We start from the raw sequence: 14,017 nt of genomic DNA, 5'->3' as shown, positions 1-14,017 counted from the left end.
ATATTTGAAGTCATTTCGCACTATCAATTTTCTTTGAGTGAGCTCGTTTTACCAAACATTCTGTAGAGAACTGTAAATGACAGTATTTAGAATCAAAAACAAATTTTGGGTCAAGGAACGCGGGCTTTTTTAAGTAGGTTATATTCCAATTTAGGTATATTGTGATCATACACAGTTTAAAATTTACGTTTTCCAGGTGTTTGGAATGCCTGCATTAAGAGCATCAAAGTGTTTCAAAAGCTGTAGCTGTAATTGCAATTGTAGCAAGTCTCAGTAAACTAGAAGAGAGATCTAAGAAAAGGAAACGCAGATGGTGGACGAGACAGTGGATACTTTCCCGGCAAACAAATGGTGTTTTACCCCTTTTTGTCATGAACTTCGATACGAAGATGCCGATTCATTTCCGAACTATGTAATAATGGATCTGAAAGTTTTGATCTTCTTCTTTCAATTGTGGAGTCTCGCATTGCAAAGAAGGATACTCATTTGTGCCAGTCTATACCAGCAAAGCAGAGGCTGGCAGTTACATTAAGATTTTTGGCGACAGAGGAATCATTTAAGTCCCTTATGTTCTCTACAAGTATTCCACACAACACCATCTCAAAATTTTTACCTGAAATTTGTAGTGCAATTTATAGTGCTCTTCAAAAACAATATTTAAAGGTATGTTTAGTAAGAATAAAACATATAATTAAATGTAAATCTGCAAGTAGGCATATCCCTTCTCATTCCCGCTTATTTTCTCACCCAACTAGCTGCTGTTGTATGGACACTTTCACTTGTATTTCATCAAAATTGTTCCTATACTTTAAAGTGAATGTGTTAATTTTTGCTGTGTTTAGAAATTGGCAATTTTGTTTTATTTTGAATTAAGTGTATTTACTGTTACAAACCTCAACCTGAGCCTTTAAGCTAACTTCACCTCATTCACATTATCTCTTTAAAATAATTTTTTAACGAGATATTAGACCAGGTATGCTTGTTTCGTATAGCCTGGGAAGTATAGGCTTACTGACAAGGATCTGCTACACAAATATTTACATTCACGAAAAATGGTATTACTTTCAAAACTTAAATAATAATAATTGAACACGTAGGCAGAATTTTAATATTTCTAGGCCTTTCTTGCAAATCACCAGAGCTACTTGCTTACTCAGAGATGCTGCTTTAACATAAGTCAGTACCATCTATTGTCAGGAAATTATGAGTCTATATTCCAGAAAATTCCAGACAATACTTACAGAGTAGCAGCTATTGTAAAATAAGGAGAACAATGACTTATAAGAAAGATTGATTGGGTAAGCCAAAATAATTTTAGTTACATTAAGTCTCTGAATTGAAATATTTTAAAATTTATTTTAGGTGTTATTAATTTGGATTTGTAGGTAAAAGTTCCGAAATGCATATCCTAGTTTTGATACCTCATTCCTGATGGCACATTTTGTACGCAATGCTTGCTGTTTTAATTTAGTGTATCAACAATACCTGAACATAAGCAAAACTGGTATAGCAGTCAAATAATGATCGTAAGTTGAATAGAAGATGTTTTCTGGTTTAAGGACCATAATATTCCAAAACTACAGTAACTTCTTTTAGTCAAATATATTAACCTGCACTTCTGTACATACAGATTCAATTGGAGGATAATATACAATAACAATTACATATTCCAGCAGAAAATAAAATAGTATTAATTCAATTACTGCATTTATTTCCCATTCGCCATTGCTGATATTTAAACTATTACACTTCAGAAACGGAAACAAAAGCGGCCGCTTTATTTTAGATAACTCTGATTGGCTGATCCCATCCAACATCCAACATATTTTAGAACCAGTCCTATACGTAAAATATTTGAAGGAAACTCTAGACATTCAATCTCTCAAATAAACATGGCTGCGATAGTGACGTTTAACATGACGTCACAACCCTCAAAGATATTGGATCCAACATATTGGAAGGTGTTGGAAGCTAAAATTTGACAGTGTGACAGGGCCTTAAGAGACGAGCGAAGCTCGTCCGGTTAGCGCGTGCCGGCGCGTCGGCATCATGACGTCATATGGCTTACCCCTCCCTCCTCTGCTGTTCACATTTTCCTTCCAGACACACAAACCATCTTTTTGTCTTCCCCCTACAAAAATTCCAACTTCCCTCCCCAAAGATAAACGTAACTGTCAAGATTCCCCTCCCGCTAGTGACATAACACCACACTGTCTAAAATGACTACTTTTAGGTTCCCGTGACAACCACTTGCCGTTAATATATACTGTATAAGTTATTAAGGCATCATACTGTTGAGGTACACACCTTGACAGTTGTGTGTAAAATTAAAGTATCAAATCATATTCTCGCCGTAAAAATTTACAATAGTTCAGTTCATCAATGACTATTTTGTAATTAGGCCGCAAAAATAACGATGTGTAGATGAGGTACGTGATTACTAGCGAAATGGAGTACCCGACTCTAACGTTTCTTACTCACGTATATTTTTCACTCCTATCAACTTTATCTTTTTAGATAAAGCCCTATTAATACTTATTTACGTCCTAACAATGCAATTCTATCATCCTTTAGTGCGGATGCCTATCTTTTTCTAGCTATATTTCAGGCTTATTATTCGTCGACGTCTTGTAGGAGTTCCTTCATTATTAGGCCATTTCATTCTCTCTAAACCTTCTTAAATTAAGTCCTCTTAACAATGTGTGACAGAGTTTAAACTACGGCTCCTGATTGGCCGAGAACTAAAAACAGTTACATTATTTAAAGTCAAACACATTAAATCCGCGCGCAACAATAGCGCGGAACACAAAATTTCTCATTAAATTCAAATAAATATATATTGGAATAACATTTTTCATTAAACAACAACGGTGTTAAATTAACAGTTTACCGTTAAATTGACAATAGCTCCTTAGAGGGGTCTTTGTAATTGATCGTTTCAACGTTCATTTCTGTCCATAGAGTACCAATTACATAGATATACACATTAAATAAAAATAAACAGTTTTCAAGTAATAAAATTAATTTCATAGAGCAAATAAATATCAATTAATATAAATAATTATGTAATCTGGGCGGGAAACATATAATGTTACAGTAAAATACATTATATATATGTATAAATAGGCATATATATATATATTACAAAAACATGAACCAGGTAGTCAAGCAGCAGTATTTCTACTAAAAAATCACGAACTTCGAAATTTCTTGGGTGGAAAAATTTAGCAAGGCCGTAAAAAAAATATTTATTTCGTCGCGAATGAACTATACTCAGCCTTTCCCTTCGCATTCCAATTATTTGCGGCGCGTGGAACGGAAACTGCAACGTGTGCTACGTGAGAGAATGAAAGATGACACACCGGTCCGTCTGCCTCCCTGTAGAGATTTGAGTCTGTACGGAAAGTAGGTGGGTCCCAGGGTTCGATTCCGAAGCAGAGGACTCCCTGGGTTGTTCAGGCTACCCAGGACGCCGTGTTAAACGGACAAATTATAGTGGTTTATTAGCAATGGCACGAGGTACACGGAGCTATCGTACTCCTGGCCGGTTCTGTTAGAAGATAGACGTCTTTGCACTAACGCGGCTCCTTCCAGTGGCGGCACTGATTACGTTGCTAGTGAAGGTCTCTTCCCGACGAGTGACACTGCGGACGTTCCCGCGTTTAACAAAGTCTCTAAAGCTAATACTAACGTACATACGTGAAACTCCCGACACTTCACTTAAGACGCAGATGTCGTCGTGCAGACCGTGCGCGTGATGTGCAGAGTACTATGCCGACATGCAAGGACGTCTCCACTACATGCTCGTTTGCGCGCGAAAAGAACTGTTTCCGCGTGGCGCGGAAGCTGTCGGCCTCTGTGAGCTCCCGACGGTAACTGACTGTCTCCCCAGCGCCGGGCCGGAGGGAGACGCTAACTCCCGCCAAAAAACGCAGAGCGCGGGAAAAACAGAAGCGGCCAGTTTCACGTAGTCGCACGTTGAACAATTTGTGTTTATCGGGAAAAAGTAATTGAAGGCTGTTACAAGTTTTAGTCTGTCCCTGAAAAGAAATACATAATTCCTTTTTTGCCTATAGTTCGGCGGAAGCTTCTTGCCACACCCGGCGGAGTGATTATTGCCAACGTGGCCGGTAGCGGCGCCATCTTTTGTAGCGTGTTCGCGCACTGCTCGCACCTGCACTCCGCTGTGCGCACGGGCGCGTTCGTCGCACACGCTTCTGGACAGGTGTTGACGTCAAAGAGAAGAAATTGAGTAGCCACTTCCTCCTCCTACGACTAATCGCCGACAACCCCTAGGCATGAAGAATCTCTCACATCCGCAGGGGAGGTTTGCCAGGAAACAGTACTCAAAAATGGTATAAGTGTCGCTGTTTGTAGGCACGACAGGCAATTTTTCAACTAAGCTCTTTTCAATTTGCCAAGTAAACAAGAAACTCCCGGTGACAAAAAAAATTTACGAATTCTTCACACTAAAATCTCCCGGTGTTTTAATGAATGTGTTTGTCATAACAGCGCAGTGTTTTTCTTAACCACAAACACCTACGATCACTTTTATGAAACCGTATAGGTGTACACTGAACTATGTACTTGTGCCCCTCGATTCTGGTCATCAATTGTTCGTTAACATTTTTAACGGCGAGCTGTTGAATATTATCTTATAAAGCCGATAAGGCGTAGAAATGAAAGGCGGGTAATTATTTCCGCTTATCAACCAGGCCCTAGGCAAATCTTGTCTAACCAGTAGTATTCCTGATACTCTTTTCACTCTGTTTTACGAGTTGTGTCCAGAAGTAAGTACATAAGTACCGTTTGGTCATTAAAAATAAATAAAAAATAAACTCGTGAAAAAAAAGAGGTTTCATTGAATACATATCAACATAATATTTTCGCATAGTCGCCATTCAGTTCCAAGCACTTTTCGCAACGCTCTACCAGTTTATTTAACCTCTCTGCATAGAAGCTCGCCTTGGAATGAAACGGACGCCTCAGCCATAGGCATCACGGACTTCCAATCGCAATGCGTGTAGCCTAAGCACAGGCGCTTAGTAAATATCTCCGAAAAAAAAGTTTAAGCAATCTCCTTACTCGAGTCTAAATATGATGGCTACCATTTTTTGGAACGAGAAGGGCTTCATTTTGGTTGATTTAATGAAGAGTGAGTCAATAATCTCAAAAAAAAAAAAAATGTAAAAAATTACGATTGTCAACTGTTTTAATTTCCAGGCGGCGAACTTCTATGCAATTTCAATAAAACCTTTCTTTTTTTTCCATGGGTTTATTTTTATTTACTAACCAAACGGTACTTAATTTCCGGACACGCCTCTCCCGTAATATTGGATACTGACGGAGTTAAAATAAAGTAAAACCAAACAACATCTCGTTTTTACGACTCACGTTTCATTGGATGTTAAGGGGGGGGAGGGGGTGTCCCGTAATAAAAATTTCGATCCCCGCTTCCCATCACGATTCCTTACGTCAAAATATGCTATTTTCTTTTCACGCCAAGCCCGTGTTCAGTCGTCTCTGACAAGGAATTGACAAGTTTTCAAACTCAACTAGAAATTTTATTTTAATAGCAGACGTCTTCCGAAAAGGGCAGATACCTAAGTACCACTGGCTCGCTGTAGGAAAGGTTTTGATGGAGATTAAAAACTTACTAAAACTATCTTCTACTGCGCAGCTTAGGTTCCCATCTTCCTTCTTTGCGACAGAGAGGCGAGTGACGGAAACTCTCTGTCGCAAAGAAGGGGAGGGGGGAACCTAAGCTGCGCAGTAGAAGATAGTTTTAGTAAGTTTTTAATCTCCATCAAAACCTTTCCTACAGCGAGCTAGTAGTAAAGCATTAAAGCATATTGGACAAACTGCTGTCCCCGAACAAAGCATAAAAACCGGCACGATGCGTGGTGCACGTGTGGTTAACAGCTGTGACATCCCTTCGTAATCGCTCGTACGATCACGCGAGCGTGGTAGGTTGGGATGTATGATGGAGGGGAATGCACGGGAGGTCAGACGGCCGCCGGTGTTTTCCCTGCTTGGAAAAAAGTGTGTATGTATTTTTTTTTTTTGAGCTGTGACGCGACCTTTTTTTTTTTTTGTCAACCCACGGGAAAATATAATTGCTCGAGCTGTCAAGATGAACATCGCCGGCAGCAGTTGAAACACGAAGGGGCGGGCATGCTTCCGGTCAGTGCTGAGTGTGTATATATCTGCTCGATAAAAAAATATGCCGTAGAATTTCAGGATAAAAAAGGTTCTTCTATCATCTTTTATGGCCGGATGTTTACTACCTGATCCATACAACTTCCTTGGCCACGTTTTGAACGAAAACAACCACCGGTCAATACTGTGTCCTGTTTTGTTTTTTGGACATGCTTAAAGCTTTTATCAGTTTTCTGACAGTTGTAGTCTATTTTTACTCTTCTCGGTAAAATTAAGTAATCAGGTAACGCAGTTGTCAAATCCAAGCAACTAAGACGGGTCGCAGCTCAGAGTGGGCTAGCGAGAAGGGCCACGGCGCATTTCACGTTCACACGCTGCGGTTGGAGGTTTTTTTTTTTTTTTTCGTTGCATTAAAAGTGTTTATTATTTAATGGTTTTTTATTTATTATGACCAAATACACACACCCCTCGATTGTACGAAGGAGGCGATTTTACGGATGCAATCCGTGGAACCGTGAGCATACTTAAAATCGGGGTTCTAATGTAAACAACTTTGTTTACACAATACTGTAACACCATTAAAAAAATTATCAACATAAAATTATAGTCGAAAAATAATAATAAATAACGGCCTCAAACCAAACTTTTTCAGGCATTCTTAAAATTATTTTTACCACTGAGGACTTTAACATGGTTTGGTCTCTTTACCTCAACTTTATAATTACTCTTTCGTTTTTATTAAATATACTTAATCTTTTTAATTTTTTCAGTTGGCTATATATTCTTGGAGTCATGATTATTGCATTCTCTTTGCATGATTTTATTGTTTGGTCGATTTATTTACGTCTCTAATTATAAAGTTTTAGTTATTCAGTCATTTTCTTTTAATGTAAGTTAATTACTTAAAAGTTTTTTTTCTGTCTTGTTTCGTTTTCATTTACTGCTAAATAGCTTTGCGTAGTGTTAGCTTTCGACCACTTTCGGTCGCCGTCGTGGGGTTTTGTTTCGCACGATCGCCGCAGGATCGCGCTGCAGTGGCGCGGCCCCGGCGTGAGAACTTTATAGTCTGTCTGACTCGTCGCGCGACCAACGCCTGTGGAGTGTGGACTGCACGCGCGAGGAATTCTGGGTGGATTCAGTACTCATCGTATCAACTTGTGAGTCGTATGTGCTCTAATTTTTTTAGATGTATATTTTTTGACCACCCACCCTCCTTGGCAAGACTGAAGTTTGTGCAATTTTGTTGCGTTTATTTTTAGACGTTACTGCAGTGAAACGTGACATTTTGATGCCAGTGTTTAAAGAAAATCAAGGCATTGAAAAAATTTTCCTTTACATTTCCCGCAGGACAGAACCCGCAATTTGATCGGTAACTGTGGTAGGTAATTTGACTGCCATACAGCTACTTTGCACTCGCTCAGCTGTTAACTCGTCTTGACCTTGAACTTTACGAGTGAAGCAACGTACGAGTGTAAACATAAGTAGACTGTTAGGTTAAGGGCATATTTATGAAACCAGCACTTTATATTTTTGTAGTGCAAAGTTTATGCTTCAGGCTAATCATCTGACGGTGTTAAATGATTAACCAGTTGGTTTTTCGGTCCCGTCCTTGTGAACTTTAAAGAATCACGTTTTTTCCGACAGGCCTTACAACTTTGATAAGAAACACGTAAGCACTCAACATGGTTAAAGACGTTGCTAGCTTCTTCGTTTGACGTCTGCTGTTAGAGACTTGGCGATTGACATTTATGCTGTTCAAGTTGTATTTACAATTTTATGTTTGCTGCTAACATGAGACAAATCACACGTTGTAAGCACTGAATCAACTTTACCGTTTTTGTTCTTTTCAAAATGTGTAACAAACTTTGAACACAGCCAGGCGGCCAAGTGCCAAAGATTAAATTCTGAATGAACTTTGATACATGTGTTTATGCCTGATTTTAAAATGTATTTTTGATACTTGTATTTTGTGTCTTTAAATCACAGGCAATTAAGGCTAAAAGAATATTGGTATCAGAAATTATTAGGACATTTAATTATGATTCACTACATGATCATTGATGCTATATTGCATGCCATTTTAATTCATTGCTCAATAAGTTTGTTGGTAATCTGACTAATGTAAAAAAATGATGGCTGTTCTTTTTATATGAAGTCATGTATGTTTGTTGAAGTTAGTAAATATATATGTAGGTACTTCAGCATTTATACCAACTCATGAAAAAGCTTTGTATTTACTTTGTCATTTGCATATGTGCCCTTTAGTAATCTTTTGTGTGCGATTATTTTGCACTACATACCCGTTTCATTTCTAATCCTCTACCTACTCTCTTTCTGGGATCAATTAAGAATCTGAGATTTTGAGTAAATGTATTATAAGAAGATTTTCCAACCAGTCACTTAGGGTTGATGCTTTTGCTTTTACAGATGTTGAATATAGTTTGAATTTGGCTGTCATTTTGGGCCTTTCAGTCTTTAGTTATAATTTGAATACCCCAGGGGCCACACCATGAACCACTTAGCAGGAAAGAAGAATACTGTACACAATGTTAAGGAATAATTTGCTAAAAGATTGTAATTTTAAAAATTTAAATTTAAAACAGTATCTTTTTTTACCTTACGAAACCCACATAATAATGCACTACACTGAACAAAGTATAATCAAAGGATCTGAATGAAAATGTGGCAAAACTTTATCATACATATACAGCATTTTGTTTTACTTAAATTAAAACTTTAAAAATAACCTATGCACACAGCTCATCAAAATAACTTGCCCTGTGAGTTCAGCCTTTCACCGCAAAATGTCATGCATGACCATCGACAAACAGGTTTTTATTGAAAACACATGTGGGCTAATGCTATCTAAATATGTAGGCTGAATTCTAAATTGATTTTAATTCTGATTCACATATATGAACTAAGAGGAGGTAGCAACAAAAATATTGGTATTGTGCTATGACTTCTGCACTCATTTAAGTATTCTACACGTACTTATTCCAATATCCCCACTCCCTCGTAATACTCTATGCAAGATTGCAATCCTTGATTCCATTCCACAACTGGACAGCTTGTACTTTAAGTGTAGGGTGTAGAAAACTTCAGGTGTAATTCTGTTGCTTGAACTGTAATATGAAGACTGAAAAATTCAGCCTTACGTCTAAAACAATAATTACAAATACATTTAAAAAATAATATTTTTTTAATATTATATCCACCACTTTATAACTAAATAAAAGCAATGAAGAATTAAAAACTGGCATGGGTACAAACAAATCTCTACTTGTCATCTATTGAAGTCTAAATATTTGCTGGGATGTTTGATGCAAGGCCAGTAGGAAATATTTTAAGGCATTCAAAGTTTTTAAAATAAATATTTGATTAAAAAAATGAAGATAAAACCTACAGAAGTAGACAAAGACTAGAAAAATATACTCCACTGGGAAAATTTACTCTTATTTTAAATATAGCTATATTGTTTATTTAAGTAATTTCAATAAAATACACTGAATGAGAGTTAAATGATAAACTACTAATTCAAAAAGCTTATAAATAATTTAAGAATACATACTAGATCTACATCTTTATAAGTCTACATCTTTATAAGCTCAAAATTAGACTGCTTTTACCACATGCCCAATTCCAAATTTAAACCATATCATGCTTTGCTACATTTGCTTAATTTAAATTTCAGACTTTATTTACTTCACTGAGAAGGTATGTTTATTGGCAACATCATACGACGACTAGCATTCAACATTGCAAGACATGTAAAGGATGTCAACTAAGCTAAGGGTCAAACAGGAAAGACCTTCATAGCCCCAAGACACCAGCTACACAACTCGACCAAGCTACGGTTAACACTACCATGCAACACCTTTTTTTTAAGAACTCACCCCCTCATTCAAACAATGCGTAGTGTTATCTACACTTTTCCTTCGACCACTTACGAACCTTAATATCATACTCTGAAAAAACATTTCAAAGGATGCAGCAGTCAGCAAATCAAACTTCAGGACACAAAACTAGAGTTCAGTACTAGCACATTAAACAGATACAACACTAAAGAGTAGCAGACACCACTGGCAAAAATGTTAGTCCACATACGCTCCCAGCCACAAGACATAGACATGTTATTTACTAAACAAACTGTCATGTCAAGTATTTAATCACTCACTAGCACCCCAGTCACAACATGCATCCACAATGTGTATGCGCTTCACAACGTATATATGAGAAAACCATAAAACTGTATCAATAAAGATATTTCTCTATGTAAAATTAATTTTAAATACCCTAATAGTATTTCTAAATAGGTTATTAATTTTTTTTAAATTTAGTCACAGATTCATGTCCCACAAAATTATACAATTTTTTTGATAAGCACCTTCAGCACAAATGATATATATTTAATTTCATTAGTAATTGAAATAGAACATTGAGGACAAGGTGGCGTCATTTAAAAAATGTACCTGCTGAAGTGACTAATAAAGATGGAAGGGTATTTAACATACAAGGTTTAAATGAAATGTAAATGACAAAATGACACCAACAGTTGGGTAACTGGAAGACATCAGGGCTTTGCTACAAAGACAGTGTAACTGCTATTATCATTATCTGTAAACTGACTGCAAACACTACCCTTGAGTAAAGAAGTAGCTTGGCTTCTGGGTTGTAGCCGTGTACTTGGCGAATAATTCACCAAGTGGTGAATTATTCGCCAAGGACACAGCTACAACCCAGAAGCCAAGCTACTTCAGACAATGGCCGTAAAAGCCTGCTAACATTACTACCCTGGAGTGTTGAACCGGGTGGAGGGTCACACAAGCACCAACAACACGGACCAGAGATTACCTGCGCTCCCGAGATCACGGCTCCCAAAACGTGCAACAGTTCCGTGCTGAGCTGGGGACGCTTCTCTAGGAGTGCCGTCTGGAAACACTCTGGAAAAGACAATCTCATTCTCATGACTTGCTTCGTGTATGTGGAAACAATGTATATGGTAGCAAAAACAATATTACCTCTGCTTTTTCATTAATATTGTACTTGCTGCCACATTTGTCAAAGAGATCTCTATATTTAAAAAAAAAATTAAAGCAGTATTCCCAATATTATATAGAACATACAATGATAATATTTTTTAAATAACTGTGAACCTAACTTTTAACTTAGGCCCCTATATCTTAAGAATGATTTAATGTTATCTTCAAAAGGATGTGTTTGACATTTATTTCATCTAACCTTACAAAAAGATTTTAAAAGAATAATAATTCTTCATTCTTCCACATTTACGTTAACAGCAACTGTAATGGTGATGGACACCATGATGAATTGCAAGAAAATTGGAATAAATGTTTCCAGTTACAGACTACGAAAGACTAAGGAAAAATGAATGTTTGAATGAATGACTGAAGGTAACCAAGGTCATTAGAGACCATGAAAGGTGTTGAATAAAAATGGTGCATGGGTGGCAAGAATGGTGGGGAAACTGGAGTAACCCTGAGAAAACCCACCATCCCACTGTAAATTCCACGATGTTTCTCACTAGTGAAAAATCTATGTTTGATCCGAATTAAAACAGGCAGAATTGTAACAAAAAAATAGTGTTTCCCTACTTGATCAAAAATTTAAGTGATTTTTGCTTTTTTTTATTATTTATTTCTTGTCCTATCTATTTAAATGTCTGTATTTTATTTTTACCATACATATACATACTTTCTGTACTTCATTGGTAAGTACATCCTCTTATTCTAAATTATATTTTTCAGTTAAAGGAAAGTTTTGAATTGCACAGTCATGTACAGAATGCTTGAGACAAGGGGAGCTCCAAGTTAAAAAAGGGTACTGACCCAGAGCTTCAATGACCTTTTGCCTCAGCAAAAGCCCGACGATCGCACAAACATCCCTGTCCGGGAGAAACCAGGTGGCAGGGGTGAGAAGAGAAGAAAGAAATGTCAGCGACCGATAGGTCAGATCGCTCGCCTCCCCCCAGGTGAGCAGATGGGGGTTTTCTCGGGGTATCACAGTTACACTTAGCCCGTCCTTCCATGTTCTTCAAATCATACCTCATCACTAGGGACCGGAAAAATTCGCGAGTTCAATGACCTGCAGGATGAACTCCATAGTTCTACGTACACTCGGTCAAACGTCACCCGCTCATTGGCTGCTGTCTTGTGAGATGTCCCAACGTAGCAGCCTGTGATTCGATAAAGCTTTGGTCATTGGCCCAGAGTCATCCAGGTGAGATGTGAGCCAACAGCAGAGGCAGCACTGAGATATAACTATTTGTATTTTAGGCTATCGCGAAATGAATTCGCGAATTTGCCGGTCTCTACTCATCAGCCAGAGCTGATCCCAGAGGAGAGGGGGCAAAGAGAGTCCCGGGCGCTCACCGTACACGAACGGGACGACCTCCACGTGCAGCAGCGCCGGCTGCAGAGGCAGGCGGGCGGCGTCGGCGGGCCGGCCCAGCAGCAGGTGCCGCCAGGTGAAGTAGGGGTCGTACAGGCACTCCAGGAGACGGCAGAACTGCCGGAGCACTTGGCCGGCCACCCCTTCCTCCTCCTCCTCGTCCACCAGCTGCTGCACATGAGCCGTGATGTGGACAAGAGGAGGTGGTGAGTAGAGAATCTGACTCCGGAGGACTCGGGGTCCAAAAACCCATTCTTAAAGTGGTTTCTCAAGATCACTTCCCGGGCAGAAGTTGGATTGTTCCTTAACCGTTCCTACGGATTCCTTTACAGGTTAATATCATTGGGTTTTACCGTCTCAAATGACCTCACTGTCTGACTGACATCAAACCCCAATAAAAACAAGCAATGAAGAAGCTATGAGCCATCGTCCGAGAACTGCCAGTGTGACTACTTGCAGAGCAGTAATGATAAACACGGGTGGCAAAACCAGAGTGCAGGTCATCATCCACCAAGGACAGACTTCTGAAGAGGGGCTCTTGGGCATCTGCTTTCGTGAAAGGTGACGTGGAGTGAAGCACTAAAATTAGGGCAGTGATGAAACAAAACAGGGGAGCAAGGCCCAACACGTTTCACGCACAAAATTATCTGAGGGGAACTCCTAATAGGAATCAAATCCAGATTATACCACTGGTAGATCATGTTGAATCCTTTTTCTGCTCAACTCTCAGCACGGTGATACCATGCAGTGGTGCGGTAATGGAAACAGTACACCGCAGGTGGTGCACCGAGGGTTCTCGTTGTGGCATGATTTTTCGGAAGTTTTTCATTGCCTTTGCAGGTAAAGGGACAACACACTAACTAGGAATCGAACCCAGGACCTCTGGTCCCTCCCAGCTAGGAGTCCTGGCCATCAGAACAAACTGTCTAACATCACTGGTGGATCAGTGAGCTAACAGCATCAATACATTGCTGGGTTTCATGAGCCTCGGATGTTTAGATAGGAAACCACATATAAATGTTATTTATTTAAGAAAACACACGCCTGCGTTTACAGTGAATATTATGGACTTTCGAATAATTGGGTTTGGTGGCTGTCCTCTGCAAAACAATAAATAAAAGTACCTGAATTTTTTTATACTTTATTATCAATACCTTTTTAATGCTGTCTGTTCATTTGTCCACTTATCCAGAAAACAAGTAGGTAAGATGCTAGAACATTGTACAATTTAGTGTTCAATGTAAATTTTTTTATATAGGTATACTAAAAACCAAAAGCTATACTGAACACATTCACAACAAATAGATCTAAATACATGTGCAGTGGAGGGGGGAGGATAAGGGAGGATACATATTATCTTTGAAAGATTTGTGCAATGGGAGTGCACTACTTGATGTCAGTTTTTGGACTTACGCCACTGCTAAGCAATGGCGTATGTCCAAAAACT

General features: G+C 38.6%; 1 protein-coding gene across 3 annotated transcripts in view; it reads right to left on the bottom strand.

Moving 5' to 3' along the window:
• LOC134537554 (neurobeachin-like protein 1) overlaps positions 1 to 14,017 on the bottom strand; it is a 611,081-nt gene that overhangs the window by 587,739 nt on the left and 9,325 nt on the right. Inside the window, exons 4-6 of one of the 3 annotated variants that reach the window (XM_063378118.1) lie at positions 12,552 to 12,741; positions 11,014 to 11,102; positions 10,056 to 10,127 (exon numbers count right to left, since the gene is read on the bottom strand). In XM_063378118.1, the coding sequence (XP_063234188.1) occupies positions 10,056 to 10,127; positions 11,014 to 11,102; positions 12,552 to 12,741 (351 nt within the window). The remainder of the gene's footprint in view (positions 1 to 10,055; positions 10,128 to 11,013; positions 11,103 to 12,551; positions 12,742 to 14,017) is intronic. The other 2 variants (XM_063378120.1, XM_063378119.1) reach the window with 2 other exon arrangements.

This window comes from Bacillus rossius, chromosome 12 (assembly GCF_032445375.1).
Source record: "Bacillus rossius redtenbacheri isolate Brsri chromosome 12, Brsri_v3, whole genome shotgun sequence".
In the NCBI taxonomy this organism is placed as follows: Eukaryota; Metazoa; Arthropoda; class Insecta; order Phasmatodea; family Bacillidae; genus Bacillus; species Bacillus rossius.
The sequence above is the reverse complement of the archived record's forward strand: the minus strand, read 5'-3'. Positions and strand labels throughout refer to the sequence as shown.